This window comes from Cyprinus carpio, chromosome A17 (assembly GCF_018340385.1).
Source record: "Cyprinus carpio isolate SPL01 chromosome A17, ASM1834038v1, whole genome shotgun sequence".
Taxonomy (NCBI): Eukaryota; Metazoa; Chordata; class Actinopteri; order Cypriniformes; family Cyprinidae; genus Cyprinus; species Cyprinus carpio.
Genome location: NC_056588.1, coordinates 4,400,926 through 4,427,444, shown reverse-complemented (window position 1 = coordinate 4,427,444; position 26,519 = coordinate 4,400,926). Strand labels below are relative to the sequence as shown.

At 36.6% G+C, this 26,519-nt stretch overlaps 1 protein-coding gene across 1 annotated transcript in view; it reads right to left on the bottom strand.

Moving 5' to 3' along the window:
- Positions 1-269: 269 nt before the first annotated feature.
- Positions 270-26,519, bottom strand: part of LOC109079080 (mitogen-activated protein kinase-binding protein 1-like) — a 45,821-nt gene continuing 19,571 nt past the window's right edge. The window contains 27 exon segments of the mRNA XM_042773604.1: positions 270-3,062; positions 3,192-3,277; positions 4,196-5,074; positions 5,209-5,497; positions 5,600-5,685; positions 5,771-5,956; positions 6,071-6,210; positions 6,674-6,801; positions 7,181-7,411; positions 7,487-7,533; positions 7,708-7,820; positions 7,906-8,028; positions 8,112-8,175; positions 8,300-8,411; positions 8,513-8,588; positions 11,358-11,479; positions 12,485-12,555; positions 12,640-12,765; positions 16,073-16,164; positions 16,412-16,596; positions 17,373-17,507; positions 18,798-18,987; positions 19,544-19,704; positions 22,637-22,654; positions 23,519-23,701; positions 23,914-24,051; positions 25,019-25,189. Coding sequence (XP_042629538.1) covers positions 2,808-3,062; positions 3,192-3,277; positions 4,196-5,074; positions 5,209-5,497; positions 5,600-5,685; positions 5,771-5,956; positions 6,071-6,210; positions 6,674-6,801; positions 7,181-7,411; positions 7,487-7,533; positions 7,708-7,820; positions 7,906-8,028; positions 8,112-8,175; positions 8,300-8,411; positions 8,513-8,588; positions 11,358-11,479; positions 12,485-12,555; positions 12,640-12,765; positions 16,073-16,164; positions 16,412-16,596; positions 17,373-17,507; positions 18,798-18,987; positions 19,544-19,704; positions 22,637-22,654; positions 23,519-23,701; positions 23,914-24,051; positions 25,019-25,189 — 4,407 coding nt within the window. The 3' untranslated portion in view covers positions 270-2,807.

Here is a 26,519-nt window from a genome sequence, read left to right as displayed (position 1 = left end):
ATAGCTGGTTGGTGATTTGACCGCCAATACGATAGCAAACAATACCAACTTGGCTTTCAAATTCTATTCTGCACTCTACTTACGTTCTATAATGAAACCAATCATGAATGAAACTGCTCTTTTTTGTCTTGGCAGTGAATTTCTGGTATAACATGGAATGCGATATCAAGTACAATTACTTCCAGCTCGTGGAGTCCTTGACAAACGCTGCTGAGATGTGCATGTACATTTTTGGTGATCTAGAATAAATACTGCAATAAACAATACAGTTTAACATGTAATAAATACAGTTTTATTTGATTGACTTCTCTGAGAAAGAGATTTTAGGTGACGGATTGTATAAACACAGAGAATAGAAACACTTGACTTCAGTTTGGAGCAAAAGGTAAGACAAAGTCACAAGTTTCCAAAAGAAACAGTCTTAGAAAGCACTGGTCCATAATGCTAAATGCATCTTGATCAATTGACCATAGGTTAGATGAAAGCAGAGCTGGTCACCACAAAGAGATAACGCTGAAAGCGGAAGGTTTGCATGATTGTTATTGAGGAGCAAGTCAAGCGTATAACCATGCATTCTAGTTCAGGAAGCAAGCCCACCTTAAATTCTGCCTTTCTTCATGCATGTGAAGTGTATTCATGCCGATTCTCACACAGTACTTTTGTTACTGATGCAGTCTTACTGTACGGTTTTCATTTCTGCTACATCACCGAGGCCCACTAGCTAACTAAATCAAGTCTGTTTGGGCTTAACGTTAATTATCATTTTTATCTCATGCGTTTTCAGTCTTGCTTAAGAGATGACAAATAAGAGCTTTTGCTGCATACTAAAATGGATGTAAATAAATCTATTTCACTACAAGACTGCCAGTGCCAGTGCAATCTGCCATTGGTGAACAGGGGTAACTGTTATTGCAATTGCACATTTTGCATCTTTCATCGTTAATAAATTTGTAAGAACAGTTTGAGAGAATGTGACAAGAGGTGGGACCTCATCAAGTCAATAAATACAATTTGTGCATCTCAGACAACAGGCAAGTTGAAGCTGAACTAGTTGCAGTGTTGACTTAAGCTGGGTGTACACTGTGCAATTAAAAAAAAAAAAAAAAAGTCAGATCCTACAATATGACACCAGTGAGATGCTGGATAAAAGGCCAATGCGACTGTGACATCAACTGTATTTTATGGCTGTATGATATAAATCTTTGGTCGCCACTGATGGCATTAACTAGGTGTTTAGATTATCAATCGTGTGATGTTCTAACATTTTCATTCACAAAAAGCATGTCATGTTAAGCAATCAAAGACTGTTAATTTGGCCTGTCAATAAAAACAATCTTTTAACATCCTAAAATCGTACAGTGTGCACCTGGCTTTAGCTTGGATTTGTATCAATAGAAGAGCTGGACACTATAAAATAGGTGCAGGTCCATCTATATAAGAAGTTACAGTACACTTAACATAATATCCCATCATTTCGAATCAAGCTTAATGACAAAAAAGTGCCTTACTGTACATAATCAATATTACTACAGAAAAGAAGAGTTGTTTCAAGCAGAGGTCAGAGAGGCAACACCTCAATGTAGCTAGCAAGGGATTGTGGGAAAGACTGGATTGCAGAGTAACTTTTTTTTTTTTAGCTCTTGGGAAAATAACAGAGCACATCACATAACAATAAAACATACCTTTAAGAAGTCATAATTGGAAAACACTGTAAAAATACATTTCAGGATAAAGGAATTTTCAAAACCCTGTTTAAGTTCTGTAAAATCTGTAAACCGTTCTCATAATTTGTTCACAAAAGTTAAACAAACTTTATCTACTTGGCTATTGCAACTTCATCAGTATCACCAGAATGATAAATTCAGTTCAGTTTTTTATGGCAGTTTTGTTTCTGTAACCATATGTAACCTAGAATTAATCTATTAGAGGTGGACAACATCCAAATATCACTGATCATTTTGATATATAACCTGCTTGAATTACAAATGCCGGATTCATTCCTTCAAGCAAATTGCTGGTCAAGATTAAGGCACCCGTATCCATGAGACAGTTACCATTCAAGTACAAAAAAGTCCTGCAAATAAAACAATACAAAATCTTCCTTCAAAATCCCCCAATTTTTTTCTCTGGAACCCAACTGACTCTGCTGGTCATCAGGACATGACATAATTCAACAAACAAAGTTGGAGAACCTCTGTGCGACTCATTGACCTATCACAGAATAAATATGCACCCCAATGTCCCAATTCAACTTAAGAGTATCAGCACAACACAAAATACAGTATAAAAATCATTCCATAATAAAAGTTAAAAGTGAGACAAATCTGCCTTGTTGACTTCCAGGGATACCGGTCCCTTCGTAAGAGAGCATCGGAATTTTTTTAAAATATTAAACACGTTCAAATAAATGACGCTAGCTGGAGATTCCTCTCAACAATAGTTTGTTTTTACACATGACAGAATATTGTATACATATAAAATTGCTTATTTGTCTTTTAAGACAATAACCAATGAATCTATTTTGTTGTACCATGCAGTCAACAAAAAACATGTAACCAATTACTCTCCCTGATGCCGTTTGGGTCATTCGAAAGTTACCCTGGGCGAAACTATCTGGATACGTTTTAGTAGCAGGGCACAGAATTATGCAAAGAGGTGTGAAAAGTGTGTTTCTGCCATAGTAGCATGCTAAATAGGGAGGTAGGATAGTGGCATTTTTCTTTATAAAAAGCTCCTCGCTATCTTAAACAGTCTGCTGTGCAGTCTCATGGCTTGGTATCCTGTTGCAGCCACAGCACACATAGAAATCAGATTTTGTTGTCCATCCTCTTTTCCACTGCGCTGAGCAGCAATTTGGAGTACTGCTCTAATAGGGCTAGTGTCCTGTCGCCACCTAATGTTGCATCACTGTTAGCTAATGTGCGCACAGTGCAAGTGCTGGGAGATCTTGAAGGAGTGCATGGTGGCAGGCAGTTTAGCTCGTCTCTCATCGCCTCAAATGCTTCGGCCAGCACACGTGCCATTTCTTGCTGCTCTTCACTGGAGTCAGTGGAGTTGCTTAGCTACAAGAAAGCACACACATATGCAAAGTTAGATTCAAGTCGCCTGCACAAAACATTTTAGGCAGACATGTGGGCTGTAGCACAGCCTACTCTACAATTACATGTGTATGTGGCCAAATGATAACCTACCATTTTGTAGAGGTGGGAGGCTCTTTTAAAACTGCTCTGCAATTCATTGGCAACCAGCCTACAAGAATCCATACTGAGAGATGTGTCTGCGGAGGAGAAATCAACCTCTGTTAGAGTCATACTGTGTCTTAAAATGAGCTGAGCAACAAAAACATACAATTGTGACTGAGCATACAATGAAAAGTAAATCTGACAACTATAAGGCATGGAAAATGATTTAGTCCAGTGGTACTCAGCACAAAAGATTTACAGAATAACATGGATTAACACCATTCGTTGTTCCTGGAACAACATTCCAATTAACCAAGAACAACCCTAACGCTAATATTAAAATCAGAGGGAAATGATTAATCATAAGAATACTGCTGCAGCAACGTATCCTAAAGACCAGAGGTTAATGATTGTTTGGTATGAATGTTGTTCCAGGTCCAATCCTGCTTTTGGAGGGCACCTTTCCAAACTAGAAAACTCCAGGCAGGTGTGACGGAGCTAAACCCTGCAGGACAGCGGGCCGCTAGGAGATTGGACACCCTTGCCTTAACCCAATCCTACCCTAGAAATGATCAGTTGATATCATGTTGTTCCTGGCTAGAAATCTAAAATCAGAGGACAATAATTGGTTGGTAGGAATTTTCCGACAAATGATGTTGATCCAAAAAGCTTCTACTAGTGTAAATCATGTTAATGCTTTGAGGATCATGCATTTATTTGGATTAATATAGAACGTTTTAGTGAGAAAATACATATGTCAAATAAATGGCCCCTTAACTGGTTGAGTACCACTGGATTAGAGGATGGATGTTACAGCAAGTGTTAGTAAGAGCATGCCTCACCCTGCAGGTGGTAATAGTTAATGGGTGGAGAGGGTGAAGAAGAGATGAAAGATGTGATGGTGGAGGTAGAGGATGAGAGAGGCCAGAGCCCTTTGGTAAAGAAGTGTTTAGACAGCCCAAGCCGTAGCAGAACAGAAGATGCAACGAGGGAAGACTGATGTCCTAGCAAACCTGAGACTTGAGATCCTGAGGAAGACTGAAGCACACTTAGACTGCACTGGCTCATGGGAGGGCACTCAGCCTCGGAGGTATCCTCTTTTCTTGGCTCTGTATGAGAGTGGAGTTCACCTTCTGTTAAGTTCTTGGGCTGGCTGGGAACAAGAACCATACTAAGCTCAATCTGGTCTGGGGTTTCAGATGTGTTCAAACAAACAGCTGTGACCGGCTGCACAATGCTGTTGGGCAGGTGAACTGCTTCAGGATTTGAAGAGGGAGTTGTTGGAGTTCTACTTGAGGGCTCCTTTACCTTTTGTGAAAGTTTGGGGGTCTTGCTGCATGGCGAGAGGGAAGATATCAAAGGTTTATCTGGAAGAGGACTGGGAATATCTATATGGAGCAGTGGTCGAGCACCGCCAGTCAGTTTGACCTGCAGACCTCTAGGGGAAGAGTTTCCAGTTGAGCCAGCATTTAGTGAGGATATGACTGCTGCATAGGGGCCTGGAAATGGGGATGCCGAAGTATTAGGGGATGAGACCTGGGCAACAGGACTGGTGGGCTTGCTTTGGGAGGTGCTCTGAGGGTCAGAAGAGTTAGAACTTGAGCCCCTGTGAAAGTCTGAAGATCCTGTGTCTTCTAGTTCTACCACATTCAAGTTGTCACCCATGGAAACAGAGCGAGACATCTTGGCCATGGAGCTAGTGGTAGGACTCATATAGGAACGGGATCTGGACTTGGTAGGTGTGGTGATGTCCCTTGGCAGGGTTGTTGTAGGGCTGGTGAGTGGGACGATGGGAAGGGAACGCCGTGGTCTTTGCATCTGTGGGTGGTCTGGGGTCTGGGGCTGTGGGTGGACTTCCTTAGAAGGATGACTGGATGTCTGGACCATGTCAGCTGATCAGAAGAGGGATGGAACAGATGCTTAATGTGAGAAAACAAGACAGGCCCCGTGGAGCAAATAATGCATAACATAATGTGAAATACTCCATATCACCATATTCAGTAGCACAAGCTCATGGATGATTTACCTTCTGAGGAGATGTTGTGGATGGACTGAGCTTTCCTCATGCCTGCAGTACTGTGGTGACTTGCGGCAGCTTTAGCGACAGGGCTGATCAGCCTGCGGGAATCCATGACGGGTGTGCGTTTCTTCTGGATTAAACGCTGACCTGTTGTCCTCTCGGTGTCATGGGATTCCTGCTGTTTGCTTGGACTCTTATTCTCCATCAGGGGCCGCACCTCCGAGATAAGTGGCCGTACAGCTCCACTGGTGGTTTTAATGTCACTGCTTTTGTTTGAGGGGAATGGGATTGCAGTCTTGTAAAGAAAGGGCATAGCATGGTTATGTCTTCTCCTCAGAAGTCTAAATGTCACTGGGAATAGAAGTCACGGTTAGACGGGATTTGGTCAAAGGGCGACTGTTTCTTACCTGCTAGGGGAGTTCTGAGAGAGGAACTTTGATGACATGCTGTCAGAGATATTTGGAGTTACTTCGGGTGGACTTGCTGCCAAAGAAAAAGAGTCTGAGAGCTTACATTAAAGAAAAATTTGTTAAGAAAATTGTGAACGTGTACAGTACAAATGCCCTACCAGTGTTGTTGAGGTCTGACAGGTTTGCAAAGTGCCTCTTGAGAAACACCTCCTTGTCTGGGGTCTGAGGTACAGGAGTCTGAACCTCATTCTTCCTCAGGCTGTTCTCCTCTTCCTCATCAAGATCTTCCATATCCAGTTCTGATGAGTTTCCATCTACACTCAGTAGCTCGGTTGGCTCGGAGTCTTCTGCAAACACACAGAAATATAAACTCTTTTATCTCATCAAGGGGACCCATTGCAATTAGTGAAATTATTATGGGAGTCTGTTAAGTGTGAGTCTGTTTAGTTTTTTAATACCTTCTCCAGGGTGTTCAGGGCTGGAGAGATGACTGCTGGAATACTCCATAGAGCAGGCGCTGTCTGGACTCTGCTTCTCAGGAAAAGAGTTCACTTTAGCACATCTTACTCCATGGGGCGGCTTTTTCACTTGATACTCACTATGCATAAACAAAGAGAAGAGAACAGACAGGTATTTGAAAATCATCTCAAAATGGTGCTTTAGATCATTTTATGAATTCTAACTGCACAATTAAAGGGATGCTCCATCCCAAAAAATCTATTTTCTCTCATCATTTACTAACACTCATGTTGTTCCAAACTTGAATTACTTTTTTTCTTCTGAGAAACATAATAAAGATATTTTGACAAATGTTTTCCAATGGTTCCCAACTTTCTTCAAAGTATCTTTGGGTTCCACAGAAGAAAGAAACTCACAGGTTTGGAACCAAGTGTGGGTGAGTAAATGATGACAGAATTTCTGTTTTTGAGTGGAGTATCCTTTTAAAGACAGTTTGTGTGAAATGATCAGAAATGTTAGGCTACCAGAAATAATCAGTGTATACTGAATATTTACACAAACAGTGTTAATAAAATTATGTTAGTGAGATTTGTTTTACTGACCTGCCAGAAAGACTGATTTGGTCTTCTTCACATCCCTCAGGATACAGCACCTCTGTCTCTGGGGTTTGAGGGGACAGCTGGATGTAAAGAGGACGTGTTTGTCCTCCTGCTTCGTTCTCTTCAGGTACCTACAGAGAAGATGTACAAATCAAAATAAGACAAAACAGCCAAACAGGTCATTAGCACACAAAAAAAGGCACTGATTTCAAGAGGTCTCAATCTCATCTGATTCAGATTTTTATGTATTATATATAAGACCAGTTGTAGACACTGCAGTATTATTCTAATGAGTTTCCATTTCGCTGCATGCAGGTTTATTATTGTTGCATCATACATTTCAAATTTCATCTAAAAAATTAACTGTGGTTTGTCGATTTAAGCTGCAAAGTGAGGCAGATTTATGCTGGTATAGTGAAAAGTCTAGCTCCATGAGACTATATCTGATCACATTAGTTATTAAAGTTAGAAGTGTATATACAGTATGTCTTATTTTCATATAAAGTTTACCCATGCAGCAATAGTCTGCAGACTGATGGTGCTGCCTAGTTCTTTGTTTCTATGTGGTGGAAGGTCTTTATGAACATCTTGGGTTCTGCTGGGGAAGAAAGGCATTGCGAAAGACTCCAGCTGCCTCAGGTCCAGCATGGACTTCACCTTCAGATCCATACTTCCCAGTCGCCTGGACCAACGCCGTCTTGGCCGTGGACCTGAGCCCTCAAGTTCACAACTGTTTGATTGCTGATAAGAGACAGAATGTTAAAAAGAACCAACAAAATGAAAGAATGAAAGCTAAAATCATGCAAACTTCCTGACCTTCTTCATGTGTGAATTGAGAGTATTGCGCTTTTCTTCAGACGATCCTTGCAATAGAAACAAAACACTAATATTAGAAGCTCACAAAGCTTAACATAAACATTTGGAAGAAGTCTCGCCCAATAAGATCACACAACATAACCCAAAAAAGCCGGATATAGTATATACATAACAAGCCAAACCAGTTTAGTAAGACTGCTGGAGAATGTCGGATGCATTACCTGTCTCCTCGCCACCACTGCTGCCTGATGATATGTGAGGGAACATCTCATCTTCCTCCATGTCTTTGTCGCTGTCTGACGACATGGTGCCAATGTGCATTTTTTTCCTTGTGCTGATACAAATCCAGAAAACATTATGAAACCACCATTTCAAGTTATGTAATTGCAAAAGCAACAAATGAGTGGTTGGCTTTATACCTAAGTGTGTGTTGTTTATTTGGAGGGGTCTTCTGAACAGGTCTGCTGTTCTGTTTCAGTTCTGAAAGCCGTTGTCTCATTTTGATGGTCAACTCAGGACAGAGCCGCCACACAAAGATACAGCTGAACACACAACAGCAGGCAAAGTTAACATTGTAATATGATGAATCAATGATCAAAAGTGGATTCTTCATCAGAAGACTTACCTGTCTCCCGACACAGATATAAGATTTTTACAGTCATTAGTAAACTTCAGTCCTGTTACAATCTCTAAAAGGCCAACAAACACAATGCTTAGACTTGACTTGAGATAAAAAAAGAAAAAGGTTTTCTTTAAAATAAGGTATTATAAAATAAGGTATAAGCATAACCTCACATGCACAGCTCATCTTACCAGAATGGCCAAACATGGTGGCCACACATTCTCCAGTGTAGAAGTCAAAGATGCTTATGTTTTTGTCTGAGCAGCTTGTGGCCACATAGAGACCAGAGGGATCCATCTGAACCTAATAAACACATTCAGACAGATCAATAACCATATGACTGAGCTAAAAAGTAGTATCTGAACTAATTTAATACCTAAGCTTTTCATTTAAGGTCTGCCTACCTTGATAAGGGTCCCGTCCTCCCCTTGGGAGCCCTTGTAGACTTTCTTTTGTTTGCCATTGCAGATGTTAAAGATCCTGCAAAAAAAAAAAAAAAAAAAAAAAAAAAAAAAAATTATATTTTACAATTTCAACTTTTGTCAACATTGATATTAATAAGAAATGTTTCTTGAGCAGTTAATGGGCATATTAGAATGATTTCTGAGGGATCATGTGACACTGAAGCCTGGAGTTATGATGGTGAAAATTCATAAATCCCATCAAAATAACAAAAAAAAACTTAAAAGAAAATAAAAATAAAAACAAAAATCCATAAATTGTAATAATATTTCATAATATTACTGTTTTTACTGTATTTTTAATCACATAAATGCAGCCTTGGTGTGCATAACAAACTTATTTCAAAGACATTTAAAAATCTTACCAACCCCAAACTTTAAAAAATGACTGGTTTGGCTCAGAAAACCTTGGCTAGCATTATAAGTGGCCTAGGAATAAAAAAATATCTAAAAGTGTATAAGTTCACCATTAAAATCTTCCTTTTCGACTTGGCAAAAGCACTGTAGAATTATGCAGTTTGCCCCCTTCTTTTTTCAGCCACCTGGAGGCGCTATGGAGTCATGCCTTCAACTGCCATTGCCTTACAGCAGGTTAAACAACGCACTGCCAATGAACCCCTCAGGCTTTACATGACTTACACGAGAGAGAGAAAGAGAGAAAAAAAAGGAGTCTGTGGCCATTAGAGCCATTGAAACCCCAGAATGAGCTCCAGTACAGAGGCCTACAACACTAACTATTGACTCTATTGATATATTTGTTATGTCAGGCTGCCTTCTTTTAAGATCATTCATTGCTACTGCATTAAGAGCATAGAAAAGACGCCACTTCCAGTGAGAATGACACAAAGGCAGTAAATGGCCAGCTGTATTATACACGACATTCCTGGCATTTTTCCTGCCCACAGTGCAGAATAAAGATTTCAAGTCATGCACTGTGCTGGTTCCTTCCTAATGTTGCCCTTTCGTGTGGGACAGTCACAGCACAGTGAGACTTACAAAACACAATGAGGAAAAGAGTGCCAAAACTGAAAAATAAAGAGCAAAACTTAAAAATGACCAAGTCAGCAGGAGGGAGAATCTCACAAAACTCCCAAGAACATGTCTGGGTTATTTAATAAAAAAAAAAAAAAATAATAATAATAATAATATAAATAAAAAATATTACCTTATTTAAAAATTACTTATAACTATAATGTACAAAATAAAATGTATACTATTTAAACTATAAATGTATACATTATCGAGCCCCTGTGCCTTTAATCGCCGACTCTAAAGTCCCCATTCAGTCCGACCCCCTGGACCACTATTTCTACTGAGGGGGACACCACCAGCACCTCCAAGCCCGCGACTGTGCCCTCATAATGGCACTTTCCCCCTGCCCCTCCGGAGGTCTGTGCACTCCACTGAATGGAAATTACACTTCATTAAGGCTTCATATTCTAATATGCAAAAGATAATTTTAGTTTTCCCTTTAGACTTAAAATATGACCTCTACATTTTTGTGACATTTACCAAGTAATCACATGAGACAATCAGATTGTCTAATGATTTTGATTGGTCAGGTGTTTCAGACACTACAGACAGGCTGACTCAGTATGTGTGTGTGTGTGTGTGTGCAGTCTCCAACATGCTAAATGTGACTGGATTAACCAGTCAAGCCTCTAATTCCATCCAACTGTACAAATACTTGAGTGGTAATCTGCTAACGCTGTGAGCCTCGTTACAAATGACTGTAACGCCTGTCAGATGAGGTCCATATATAAATAAATAAATAAATATATATATATATATATATATATATATATATATATATATATATATATATATATATATATATATATATGTGGGTGTGTATATATATATATATATATATATATATATATATATATATATATATATATATATATATATATATATATATATGTGTGTGTGTGTGTGTGTGTGTGTGCATATATATATATATATATATATATATATATATATATATATATATATATATATATACACACATATATAAGTACATTTAGTCATTTAGCAGACACTTTTATCCATAGCGACTTACAAATGAGAACAATAGAAGCAATCAATACTAACAAAAGAGCAACAATATGTAAGTGCACAAGTCTCGGTTAGCCTAACGCAGTACACATAGCAAGGTTTATACACACACACACATACATATATATATATATATATATATATATATATATTATATATATATATATATATATATATATATATATATATATATACCACACACACACACACACACACACACACACACACACACACACACACACACACACACACACACAAGAAAAACAAAATGAAAAACAAGTAGACAGAACACAAAAAATAGAAAGCTAGTGTTTTTTTGTTTTTTTTAGAAAAAAGAAGATAAATAGATAAAGTATAATTAAAATAGAATAGAAAGTGCTAGAGTTAGAGGTTCAAACAAAGATGGAACAGATGTGCTTTTAGTCATTTCTTGAAGATGGCTAAGGACTCTATATTTTATATAACACCCGTCTATACAGTCATATCCTCATAAATGAGTCACTGTGAAAATACAGAAATTAAAACACATTGACATATATATAGATACAAAAACACATGTTCACATTGATACCAGTGCATTAGCAAATAATAGCCTGTATTTTCCTGAAGGACAGGCTCAACTGTAGCAGATACACAAAATGACAGGATAATATTAATAATAATAATATGACTACTACTACTCCTACTACTTTTAATAACAATAATACTGCAAATAAACAAGAAAACCAACCTGATGCTTCGATCCTGACATCCAATGACAGCATATTTCCGTGTGGGGTCGACATCCATGTCATACAGAGTAGTCTTCCTCACTACGTGATGAGTACGTGTGAATGCTGTTCCCTCCTCTGTCTGCTTTGGCATGTTTAATGATTAGTTCAGTGCAAAGAATAACTAATATAAACACTACAATTAACAATACAATAAACAATTCTTTCTTTAAATAAATTAATAAATAAATATAGATATATCATAACTCATAATAATTTATAAAAAAAGAAAAAAGTTAATTGTTCTTCCTAGAGTTTTTCTCTAGAATGAGAATGGAAATGATCTTTAAGCATGATATAGTGGATTAACAAGAAGTCTGTTAATGATCCCTGGTCCTGGGTCACATTAAGGTCAGAAATAAAACTGATTTTACAGTTGCACAAGCTGCTGAAGACATCACATCTGATCACTATCTGCTCCATTAGTTTATTCCACTAATAAATCAATTGTCCACCTTAATCGGGTTTTATGTATGGTTTAAGGGTTTTGAGAAGCAGATTACAGTGTAAGAAAAGAGTATAACAGGAAATTGCAGACCTTCAGAGGAAAACAAAGAAAATAACTCTAATTATTAAAACATGTAGGAATTGATTACAATTTCAATACCACCATATCAATGGATACTTTGTATAACTATTACATAACTATTCTTCTCAGACATTTGGACATATATGTTAATTCTAACTGGACAATATTTAATTATATGTAATGTTTTGTGGATTAATCTCAACAGATCCTAATTCTGAATGTTCATTCAGGAACAAACTCAAAGACCTCAATGTTGATATGTCAGGATTCATTTAGGACATCAGAAGTGCTTGTTTGTGTCTCGTACTTAATCACTGGCCGCTGGTATCTCATTTGCAGACAAGTGTTAAGTGCTTGTGTGTCTATTTAAATCAGGTGTTCTTTGAATCTCTGGCAACGGTTTCTTGAGGCCTGAGGAATCTGACAGCTCTGACTCGGGACTCTTACATTTCACTCAATGAAAGAAATGCCACTCTTTCCATTTTAAAGATGTCCAATGAAAACATTATAGGTTATGGTAAATAATAAACATCTAAATGTGACAAAAAGTGATCTCACCTTCTGTGCCGTGCGGAAGTAGATGCTCTTATCAGCACCGCAACTGATCATTCTGACTTTCCCATCGTTAGCTGACACAAATACAGAGACGTCACACATGAACATTTCCAGCATTTGTTGTTAAATAAAACTTGGCAAGGCTGTTAAGATCTCACCAGCGAATCTGACAGCAGTGATAGAGGAAGAGTGTTCATCCAGAGTTTGCAGGAGGCTGTATTCCTGATCCGCATCCAGAACATGTATCAGTCTGTCTCTGCTGGCGGTGGCCAACAGTTTCAGCCCTAACACACACATATTTAACATAAACTCAGTTTTCTAAGTGCCAAAAAAATCCTGAATCTACTTTGAACATAGATAATTTCCTAAGAAGCAAATCAGCATATTAGAATGATTTCTGAAAGTCATGTGACACTGAAGACTGGAGTAATGATGCTGAAAATTCAGCTTTGCATCACAGAAATAATTTATTTTAAAATACATTAAAATGAAAACCGTTATTTTAAATTGCAATATTTCAGAATATTATTGTTTTTACTGTATACGTAAATACAATGTTAGTAAAACGAACACGTCATGATATTATCATCTGATACAATTACCGGTAGCCCCTCTGTAAGGATATACCAGCCAAACCGCATTTCTGGAATAGTATTTAAAAGTTCAATATCCGGTTTTGTTCTCACACTTTTCACACCACAAGCTGATTCACTGATTCACAGTGAGAACAGTGTAAGAACAGAACATGATATGTTTCTGCAGCACCAAGCAGAAGAAATGAGGCAGATCGTGTTGAAATGAGCATTCATCTCTATCAAGAGATTCCCATCTGAAAACTCTTAATATTCTACCAGCTGCAGAGCAGACTCACAAATGATAATGATGTTCTTAACTGCAAAAACAAATCAAAATGCAGCTCGTGAGAATTACAGATCCTCACAGGCCATTTAGAATGGATCAGTTGTTTTCTGAAGTGCATATTAAACAGGTACAGCAAAACCAAATGAGCAAGTTTATAAGTGAAGTGATGTGACATACAGCTAAGTATGGTGACCCATACTCAGAATTCGTGCTCTGCATTTAACCCATCCAAAGTGCACACACACAGCAGTGAACACACACACACACACCTTGAACACACACCCGGAGCAGTTGGCAGCCATTTATGCTGCTGCTCCCGGGGAGCAGTTGGGGGTTCGGTGCCTTGCTCAAGGGCACCTCAGTCGTGGTATTGCCGGCCCGAGACTCGAACCCACAACCTTAGGGTTAGGAGTCAAACTCTCTAACCAATAGGCCACAACTTCCCCGCAAGTATGCTAGGATCCTTTGAACTGACCATTTTTACATCCATTCTAAACAATTCAGTGCAGAAAATGTCTAAATACCATGCAGATTATGGTAGATAAGCCATTTTTGGCCTGTTACAGTGGGTGAGATCAATGGTCCATTAAACTGAGAGAACCCTATCACAGTGTCACGAAAGAGCAGGAGAGGAAAGCCAGCGAGAAGGCGAGATTGTGTACTTCTACTCTGTGTGTTCTAGTAGATGTTCTGTTTCTCATCGAGCTGTACTCAATGTCTGGCCTTGAGCCTGATATAAAACACCAGCTAAGGCAACACATGCTCAGCACAACTTCACACTGAACTGCACTTAACAGGGGAAGATCATGACTCTCAATATGCCTGCTCTAAACCCCCAGCCCTGCATAGAGCCTCAAGAGCTTTAGAAAACTGGAGAGAATTACACTATTCTAGTGAGTGATGGTTGAAGCCATTTCCAATGTAATAGGGAAGAATAAGCATGAAGAAATCCCATGGATTTACATTAGAGAAGGGACCAAAGCATTGTTGTTGATGTTAACTAAAAGTGAAATTATTAAAAATTATAGTTTTCTTTATTGAAATAAATCTAAAAATAAAATAATCAAAATTAAAAAATGTAAAATAATAAAATAAAACAAAAATGTTATTAAAAATAAATATTAGATAAAAACTTCAAATTTTTAAACAAAAATTAGAAATATCGCCTTGGCAACTACCTGAAATAAAAAAAGTTAAAATACTAAAATACTACAGCTAAACAGCTAAATAGATTAAATAAATAACAGATAAAAAAAAAAACTAATATAACAAAATCACTAACACTTAAACTAAAAACTGAAAATATAAAAATAAAAGTTACAAATATTAATAAACAAATATAATATTTTTTATAAAAGTATATAAATAATTTTAAAATAACACTGTTCCTGTTAACATTTCCAAAGTCAACATTAAAATCTAGGGGTGATCAAGCTTTTGCCATATCCGCACCTAAACTTTGGAAAACGTTACCGATCCATATTAGAACTGCACCAACATTACATATTTTTTAATCAAAGTTAAAAACGTATCTCATCACTGCAGCCTATGACTTGTGATGATTGTATACATGTTTTGTATAACATTGCTTGTATAACATAGAACATTGTACAGCACATTCAACTGTAGTTGTTTTTAATTGTGCTTTATAAATAAACTGAGACTTGAGACTTGAGAACACTGGACTCAAGCCATATATAATTAAGTAGCATCCTAGCAACTACCCAGAAAAAACCTGAGCATGATTTTTCTGGAGCATTATCACAATAATAATACCGTGGTATTCTATTTATACCATAAGACTGTATTGCTACACTTTTTTATGAACGCTGACAGTTTCCAAAGTATATTATCTTGATGTTTAGGATCAGCTACTGTTAAGTCAACTATTACTGGTATGTCATTATCCATGTCACGTCTGCTCTCTTAAATGGATACCCGTGGCTCTTTTACTTCCTTTCAGTTCCTCTGAAAAATAACTTTCTGGATTATTTACAACTGAAGCTCTATCAGCAGCATATGTGGCACGCTGTCGATTACCGCAAAATTGGTGGCACTGATAACTGCATATTTTAAATGTTTACACACATTGCTGCTCGCTTGCATACTGATGTTTTTGATGTAGGATGTTTTTTGTTGTTTCTACAACCTGAAGCACAAGAATCATTTTCTTTGGTAATTGACAGCGTGTCACAGATGTTAGTGATAGTGCTTAAAGCTGATTTCTGTGCTACAAACATGAAAAATGATGTTTTCAGACAGGCTTCCTGAACATTTCTGCATCTGCCATTGGTCAGTCCAACAGTCCATTGAACAAGTCCATTGATTGAGCCAATGCTTTTATGTCGGGACGGTCAGGATGTTCAGACAAACATTTCAATGTTTTAAAAGCAGCACACAGAGTCATATTATTTAAACTTTTTAAAGAATGATCAACTCAACAAATGACTTATTGTTGTCCCTGTACATTAAGCCGGGACATTGAACATTGAGAGGGTATTTTAAGATAGAAAACATGACTTCAATTTTAAGTTGAACCAGGCAGAGCTGTGAAGTTTACTCTGGAAACACTGCTGGTGGCATATGTGTGAAATGACGACTCCAAGGTTACAGAGCATCTGCTGAGCATCTGAGCTGGATCAGCACTTCCTTTTTACTGAGGCATTAAGTGGCACCTCAGTGTAGGATTTAATCAGCTACAGATCTATAAAAAAACCACTCAGCACTCACCGGTCTCAGGTTTGGAGTACTCTAGACACAAGATCTCAGAGTCATGGGCCTGAACGTCCAGAATTTCCTCCATGCTTTCCAAATCATGGATTCTGAAAACAACAGAAGTTCGGTGAGGGTCTGATTAGCTAAAACATTTTTTACATTTTAAGTAGAATATAGTATAAAATCATTGGGAATATTTTATAATACATTATATACACAGTTTTCATAGATGGTGTAACATGCATGTGATACCCAGTACACAAAAACATGGTCCTTTCCATTAAAACCCTCAGAGGATCAATGAACTCAAATCAATTAGTGAAGAAGTGTTAAGCAGACATGTGAAAAACAGACCTCAGTGTTCCATTGCGGTCCCCTGATGCCAGGTGCAGGCCGTCTGGGCTCACGCAGATGGTCCTAATGCCTGTCCGGTTGTCTGAGGTCTGTGGGTCAACCTTCTCAGAGTTACTGGAGATTGTGCATTCTGTGTCCAGCAGGGAGGAGGTGTTGCTGTCCATATAAATAACCTTCTGGAGGTCCTTTGGTGACAAAAAATTATAATTTGTGACTTGTTCATTAAATTTTTACAGAGACATATACTTAAAATGCATGAATATTGTTATGTCATATAAATTTGAAAGCAAATGGCATCTGTAAAACCTTTCATTTTTGCAATATTTTTTAACAAACTTCTAACCTACTTCTGAGGTTTGACAATAATAAAGTGTTTGACATGTGGCTAAAATGTCTAAATACCTTTTGAAGCCAGAGTTACTGATAGTACAGCAGCTCATTTTTTAAATGAAAATATGCGGTTTATGGAAGAAATATGTATCGGTTCACAGTAGCACCCTAAGTATGATGCTGTTTTTCACAGAAAATACACTACCATTGAAAAGTTAGATTTTGAGACAAGTTTCCTACGCACACCAAGGCTTTATCTGATCGAAAAATACAGTATAAACAGTAATATTGTGAAATGTTATTATAGTTTAAAGTAACATTTTCAATTTCAATCTATTTTCAAATGAAATTTATTTCTGTAATGCAAAGCTGAATGTTCAGCATCATTACATCAGTCTTCAGTGTCAAACAATCCTTCAGAAATCGTTCTAATATGCTGATTTGCTGCACAAAAAACATTTCTCATAATTATTAATATTGAAAACAGTTGCTGCTTAATATTTAGTTTTTTGATGAATGGGAAGTTTAAAAGAACAACAGTACTATTTTTTGCAGTAAAAAAAAAAAAAAAAACAGAACACCTTAAAGACAAAATTGGATTCGCTTCTAGTCTTGAGTTTCCAAAACTCACATTGCTGATGACGTTTCGGCTGAGGGTGGTGTTCTGAGCATCTGTGTTCCATAAACGGATAGTATTGTCAGAAGAACAGCTGAGGAACGATCCGGGAGACAGATGCGGCTCTCTATCCCTCGTCTCCGGGTACACCTGCAGGACAAAGGAATGAGAAGTGATTCAACCTGACAAAATACACAACATTACATCATACAAACAAATTCAGGTGTATTTACTCTAATGTGGCATTTAAACTCTATTAGGTCATTATCAACCAAACAAGAAGGAGCGGTCTTATGCACTGGGCATTAATTACATACCCTCTTTATAATACCCATCTGAGTGGAACACAAGGCCTATACAGAACAATCTAGCATTGGATAGGATAGCATTCTAATGAAAAAGTGTCTTTATTATTTAGCAACTGTGTAAAAGTAATAAGATATTTTAGGCATATCTGGAATATAGTCACAACTGAATTATTATTTAACTTCAATTTGAACAAATAAATTATTTCACTTCAACTGTATTTCTGATAAAGTTTTTTTTATATATATATATATATATATATATATATATATATTTTTATATAGTTTATATATATATATATAATATATTGGTTTTATTATAATAAACCTGACCTGTAATTATAGACATAAACTTTTATTTTACTGTATTTCTGATAAAGTTTTTTTTATGGTTTTAGTTTTAGATAATTATAATAAACCTGACCTGTAATTATAGACATATTTCAGGAACTTTGATAAGGTCACAAAATGCCAGACAACTAGAGACAGACACAACAAACCAAAAGGGAAGTCACATTCATGTGATCCGATATGTGCATACAGCCCATGACACAACCTGAAAATACAGTATATGCTGTATGTCGACAAATCCCACAGGTTTTTAAAACATATGTAGCCTGTCACAATGGAAAAAATAAAAAATTTTGTCCAGTATATAAGACTGAGGACTGAAACCTACAGCAGGTGGGTTTTCATTAATACAATAACATTGTATGAGTTCACATCAGGCCTCACAAAAATAATACAAAAACATGAGGCTGAAATACAAAAGACCTGCCTCACATTATTCCAGCAGGCAAAATGTCAACACACAACACAATGAAAGGACAAAAACAGACAAAACATGTTACCATACGCACCAGTCAGAAGTCTGAATACACTTGACTGAATTTTCTCATAATCCTGAATACTTTTCTTATCTTGAAATGCATGAAATTAGTTTTGTAGGTAAAAGTAAACACCTGTTTTTTGGTACTTTATTTTATTTTTTAGCATCCACCTAATCAGCACTGTCTTTCTGTCACCACCTTAATGCTTGCATGAAATGTTTGTCCTATTTAACATGTAGCCTAATAAGTATTTTTTATTTTACTTTATTTCAGTTAAAGTTTAAAATGTATGTCTTGTTTCTCACCTCCATGCTCCATACGCAGGACGAATGGTAGAGAGCTGAGTACACCTTGCCCACTTTACGAAGATCACGTACATCCCACACATACAGACTGTGATCGCTGTAGACACAGGACAGCCAGCGGTTCGTGGGGTCATAAGACACAGCCACCGTGTCAGGACAGCGGACGTTTTCCTTGTAGGTGAAGAGATGGCTGTGGAGAGATCCGATAGAATACAGGAACATTAAATACTGCGAGGTCACAAGCAAGTGTCACAAGAAAATGTTTCCAAGCAGAACCCACACTTAGACCACTGCTATTTACTGCCAATTATAAAGAGAGACAGAATGACAAAGTGCATTCTGGGAGTGGTGTATCCACTGGCATGCTTGGGTCAGTCTTTTAACAGTACATTTGTTCATTATGAATATTTGTCTTTCTATGAAATGGCTTCCATTTACATTTCATATATATATATACATATATATATATATATTCATTAAATTGAGTCTATATATATATATATATATATATATATATATATATATATATATATATATATATATATATTATTGCTGTTCTGACTTCTTGACAAAGGGATTGTACACAGTTATATTTTACAATGATTCTGAGCAATGACAAAATGTATTGTTGTGGTACCATGGTTCAGTGAAGGTAATACATGGTACTTTAAGTATAGTACAAGTATACTGATAAAATGGGACTAACTAGTAGTTGTACCAGGACTCACTAATGTGACTGATCTTACCTGGCCTCCGTAACAGTGGCGATGTCTGTGCCCAGGCTGTGAGGGTGAGGCAGCGTACAGATAAAGTGCAGGTCAGTGGGGCTGAACGCTCTCGCAGTACCATCAGCACAACCACAGAAGATCAGATCCTCGCTGACGGACAGAGACGTGGCCATACTCGTCTGAGAGAGAGAAAAATTTAGAAATTGAGTTATATGAATATTCCTAAGACCAGAGTTTTGGAGTGACATCTAAGTCATTTTACATTTTACATTTATTTTAAATGTATTTATTTGTTTATTTATTTTAATTTTTTTGAATTGCTTGTGGGGGAAAAATAGGTAAAATTATACAGAAAGCATTTAAATGGTTATATATATATACACATACTGTACACATACACACTACACTTTTTCTGTTGTTTAAAATGATAATAATTTTGTACTATATATATATATATCTAGATAAAGTGCAGTCTTTTAAATGCCATTCTAGTAATAAAAACAATCAAACAGCAATGGGTGGGTGGTGGAAGAAACAATGGGCATTTAAATTCTGTTGAAACCTGCAAAGCAACTACCCAAAAAGCAACTACCCAAAAGCATATTCACCATGTGGACCTAATCATTGTAATCATTGTAATGAGACAAAATGAGAGCTCCAGGCATTCAATTGAGATGTCTTATTAAATTCCACTGATAATTGCATGGGAAATGCACAGTGCACAAAGAGCAAATAAAAGCTGATGAGATATAAAACATAAAAAATAATATGATCCAGGTGGCAATAAAGAGATGAAATGTGAAAAAAAAATTATTAGTGCCTGAGTACAGAAAGTGACAAGATAAGAGCTCATTTGTGTCTTTTTCCATTGGCTGTTAGATGTTCCTAATGAGAAAAATCTAATATTGAAATTTAAGAGCCTGCTTCACTGAAATATCTAATTTAATTTAGTGAGATAAGAACAGTGGGGACTACTTGCTAAATAAGCTTTATGCCAAGAGACCGAAGTTCACTTTTAGATAATCAAGCTGTACAATGATACTTGGGCTCTTTGTAAGGGATAATCTACATCCAGCCGGTTGTTATCGCAGAATAACCTCCGACACATGGACAGGTCTTGTGTCACTCTGAAGGGGGTTATTCTGCGATAACAACCGGCTGGATGTACATTATCCCGCTTATTACACTGCTACTTGCCACATAAGTAAATTATTAGACACGAAATACTGATACTCCGCCCCACAGCTGATTCTACACTATGCTACAAAAAATGCTAACCCCTAAACCTACCCCACACCTGACCCTAACCTTAACCTGAAAATCGTGGTAAAGAAAGTTGCAGTTCAGGAGATAAACAGTTAATAAGATTTTGCGATATGAGATTGTTCCGTAACTCCCCAACCGGACCTCACCGGACAATGGCACCTTTTTAGTTACGCCCAGCGTCGCTACCCCCTCCTACATCTCACAGAGAATATTTATTTATAAAGCATATTTAATTTTAGATGAACTAGAAACAATGTTTAATTTAAATTTTTTTATTTTGAAATGTAAGTCAGTAACAACTGGCTGAAGCCACAGCCAATGGTGAAAGTCTTTGCGCGAGGAGACCCCGCCCCATTTTGGAGCTCTCTGCTCTGCAGTTATACCTACTTGCAACATTTCACCACATAAATAATTAAAGCAATAAAAGATTTAAGACGAAAATGTTTTAAAATCGTACCATTTTGTTAGTTATCTTATAATCCATTACAGCGTACAAAACAATCGAAGCAAAATGGCAGCAGCTGCATTTGCATGAAACGAGAGAGCGAGTCTGTGATACCTAGATGACATAATTTTTAAATCGAGATTTAATGTTTTATTAGCTAAACAAACGCAAAGCTTCCACCAAGAAAAAACAGTTCCTAGAAGGAGTATAGCGACGACTTCAGTTCCTCGGATGAGCCTGTGTTATCAGCTTTTATCTGCCATTATCAACCAATAAAAAACATTAAAAAATCACGACTCAAAAATCAGAATCAAGTATTCCACAGAGCCGTGTAATAATAGTTGGTAAACTATTAGACAGAGGGGCTTTTGTATCCTTTACCATCCTCTCCCTTTCTTTCTGGCACTCTTCTGACTCTTTCTTGTTTTCGCTGTACAAAAGCAGAATTGTGCAGTGCCCACCTGCTCTAACCGTGACCCACTTTGACAGTTTGTCAAGATCTCATATCAGCTCTAAATCATGTGTTCAAGTTCATAACACGGCTGCCTAGTTCTAACGGTTTTCTAAATGTCTTCCAAAATACAAATTTCTCCTCTTTTGTGAGATACAAAAAACTTTCTTTAAATAGACATTACTACTCTATCTGATGTTTCAGTAAATAAAAATAATGCACTGAATTAAAAACTATAAATTATATAATAATGCACTGAATTATAAAATATCATGTTGGTATATTCATATATTGGGTTAATTTACATAAAAAAATAAATATAAATATTATTCAGTACCCTTTCAAAATACAATTGAATGCTTAATACTAATAATAAGTAAAATAATGAAATACATAATCAAAATATTATTAAATACCTTTTAAAATACAATTAAATAATTAACACCATTAAATAATAATTAAAATAATTAAATACATAATTAAAACAATGCAATATATCAAATATATTAAAATCAATATTATAATATTAATAATAATAATAATTATTGTTTTTTTAAACACACAAAAGGGGTGGTCTATGCAATTAAATAATGAATTATAATTATTAATAAGTAAAATAATTAAATACATAATTAAGAAATGTAAAACAATGCAATGTAAAAATACAAAAATTCTATCATAATAATAATAGTAATATATTTTTTTAACACAAACACACAAAAGGGGCAGTGTATGCAGGAAATGATGGGTATTTAAAAATTAAACCCTGATCATACATAATGTGAAGTGCTTTGTCTGAGATTAGAGTGATAACTGGCAAGTGAAGGTAATGAGGTCAAACATCCAGTGTACTGGAGAGCATGACTGACAGCAGCACCGTGACATGTCGTTCAATGAGTTTTACAATGAGACGTGACAGCCGAATCCGCAGCTCTGATGTGAAACTTACTGCGAAACTGTCATTTTTCTGGACAGTGTGAAAGGAGAAGCAGAACAGACTAATATTAGACGACAGTAATAGCAGCACTGGTAATTAACACACACCTCTCTTGCTTAACACAGCTGAGAGCTTAGAAACACCCTCCGTTACAGGGGCTTTAATATCAGAAAAAGGAAAAACAGCTTAACATGGATGAAACACAAAACACAAAGACAAGAAAGCCTAAACAAAGCTCAACTACAAATTAGTGGGTAAAAATGGGACAATTGAACTTTTTAAGTTTAACTCCAAGTATAAAACAGCTTTAATTTCATGCATATTATTTTTACAAACATGTTCAAGAGTGACCTCTCAGAATTATTTTGCCCATTCATTTTCCATTGAGATTAAAAAAAAAATTGTTCAGAACTAAAACCAGCCTGCGAAAATTGTATTTTCACACAAGTTTCTGTTTTTATGCCCTAATGGATTCAACATCCTATATTATCCAAATATAGGTACATAGTTAGGCAGCTAAACTGATCAAATTCTGTTTCAAAGTTGTAAATAAAACAAAAAATACTGGAGTATGTTTTACAAGAAAATCAAAACGTCATGTAAATTTTTTTTTTTTTAATTTACTAGCAATTTGTGAAAATTTTCAATAAATTTTTTTCAGTGTAGCTAAAGTTATCAAGGGTTCATATGTAGTATTCACTACAAATGAAAACAGTAACTATTTTGAAATGTGGATCTTTAATGTTTTTTTGAATTATTTTGAATAAAATAGGAGCTGACATCATCTAAAAATCAATTCTGAATGCCATTTTTACATTTTGAATCTAACTATTGAACTCTATGGCACCTACTCATTCATTCATGTTTGTGACAGACAGTGTGCTCATCACTCACCCTGAGCTCCACCCACTTGTCCAGCATTCTTTTGTCGTTGAACTCACAGAGCAGTCCAGAGGAAGTGATGCAGAAGGTGCTGTTCGCCTTCAAACCCTTTCCACAAGCCACATCGCTAAAGAAATTATTCCGCAGTTCTCCAAGAAGACCAGAGCGGCCCAGTAATGGTACTGTGGCGTTCACCTGTGAGAGATGACATTTATAAGACTTTCATATATGACCTGGATAATATTCAGTACTGTATGAATGGGCTGGGAATTCATGTTATGTGACATTTTCAACTGTGGTGACAGCTAAGAGAGAGTTAGAGATGGAATGCCAGACAGAAAGATCAAAAAGAGCTGTATTTGGTAGAGATTTGGCTAGCTGCTATTTGCCACTTTAGCAACGTGTACCTTGGACGACTTGGTGTGGTCAAGATACCAGAACTTCACGTGTCTATTTCCGGCTGTAACAAAGTATGAGCTGTCATCTGAGAAAGACACAGCCGTCACTTTACTGGACACCTTGTTGGCGGCAACCACAACATTTTTCTGAAAGGACAAAAAGACAAATATTCAGTCTATGAAATTTTTATGCTATGATTTATGGATCTGTTTTTAGGCTATTGGTTGATTAAAGTGCATCAATCAAAAGGGTAAAATCATGGTAAACACAGAGTATGCAAAATGGAACTACATTAAAGGAATAGTTCACCAAAAAAATTCAATTTGCTTAACATTTACTCACCCTGAGGCCATTCAAGATGTAGATGAGTTTGTTTCTTTGTCACAACAGATTTGGAAAAATTTAAGATTACATCAGTTGCTGACCAGGGAATCTTTACAGTGAATGGGTGCCGTCAGAATTAGATTCCAAACATCTGATAAAACCATCACAATAATCCATAAGTAATCCACACCACTTCAGTCCATCAGTTAACATCTTGTGAAGCAAAAAAGCTGCATGTTTGTAAGAAACAAATCTAGGCTATTAAATTTTAAACCATCGCTTCTGGCCGAAATACCAGTCCATTATTTATAATAACACTTCCTGTGAAAAAGTATATCCCCTGTCATCCTCTCACTTCAAAATTCCACCATCATATATATAATAAGCTTTTTGCTTTAATAGAAGTTAATTGACGGGGCTGTATGGAATATTGTGATGTTTTTATCAGCTGTTTGAACTCTCATTCTGACGGCACCCATTCACTGCAGAGGATCCATTGGTGAGCAAGTGATGTAGTGCTACATTTCCACTTGTATAATTTGTGTATTGTATAGAAACAATCCTCACTTGTGAGTACGGTTTTTTATTTCATCCATTTATCCAAAAACAAAACATAAAATAAGTACACTACAAATATAGTGTTGCCTTGTGTTAACACCATTCCTTTGATGCATTGCAAACACTGCTATTTCCTTCAGGAAAAGCAAATCTAGTTATCCAAACAGCAAATATAAAATAATAAACTAAATGAAAACCATCTTTCATGACTGTACGAATATTGCTAGTCACCTTCCAGGCCCAGACGTTAACGATCATGTCATGTTGGTAACCCACGCTGACGATGTATTTACTGTTAGGGGAGAAAGCCACACACGCCACGCCGTATTTATGGTTATGTAACTCCGCCACCTGCGTCCTCTCCGCCACATCCCAGACACGCACCGCCGGCATATGACCGCTCTAGAGAGAGAGAGAGAGTGTGATTATGAAGGCTATCGACATGCTTTAGTCCAGACAATCTCAACATAAGAGCAATATCTACCAGAAATATTTTTAGAACCAAAAAACTGTATATTTAAAAACATACAACCAACATATATACATACTACCTTCCAAAAGTTTGGGGTCAGTAAGATTTTTTTCAAGGAATTGATAAATTTTTTTCTTCGAGGATGCATTAATCAAAATTGGCTGATCAAAGGTGGCAAAGATATCTATAATTTTACAAAATATGTCTATTACTTAACATATAATGCTATTCTTTAAAATTTTCTTTTCATCAAAATATTCCTGAAAAAAAAAAATGTAGCACAATTTTTCACAAAAATAGAAAAATAGAAAAATTTGAATTTTAAATTGTAATAATACTTCACAATATTATATTAAATTTTTCCACTGTTTTTTGATCAAATAAAGGCAGCCTTGGTAAGCATAAGAGAGTTTGTTCAAAAATGAATGAATAAATAAACAAAAAATGTGTACATGTTATATATTATAGAAATGTCCTTGACTTTCCCAAACAGAATTTTGAATATCCCCTGATATTTTCATATTTTCTGACTGTGGGATCCTTGGATTTATATTTTGATGTATTGCAAGCATGTATTCAAGAGAACCTTTTCATTCTGTGCAATGCTTGTTTGTGCAACACGTTAACAAATTAGATGTTGAGACAGGTCAGTTCAATCCCACGTTACACAACTCCAGTTAAGACAGATCATGTCTGATCACGGCAAACAAAAAGGAATTAATGAAGATTAATTCTGATTAATTTTACACAACATCCCGCGTTAATACAGGACTGTGCTGCATTCAGTGCTGCTGGGGCTTCACAGTGAGAATGTGGGGGTCAGAGGTTGAACCAAATGCCGATTCCAGACTGTTTCTGTCTCTTCAGGCACATTTTCTTTCTCTTCCTCCCTACATGCTTTCTTCCTTGCCCTTTCTTGGTGCTCTCACTTTCACCTTTTTATGACAGCAGACACGGTCTGTGTGCAGGTTGGCACAGTGCCGCCTGTTGCCATGGCAGCCGGTAAGCACAAACTCACATCACTTTCACATGCTGAACTCCACTCAAACAGAAAGGATTATTTTTTTGTGCAAACACATACACACACACACACACACACACACACACACACACACACACACACACACACACACACACACACACACACACACACACACACATCACCTGTCCACATGATTTAGTGGATAAGAGAAGCAGACAGGATCTGTGCTCATGTTCAGTCTTGCAAACAAAGTCCAAACATCTCTGATCACTGTCCAC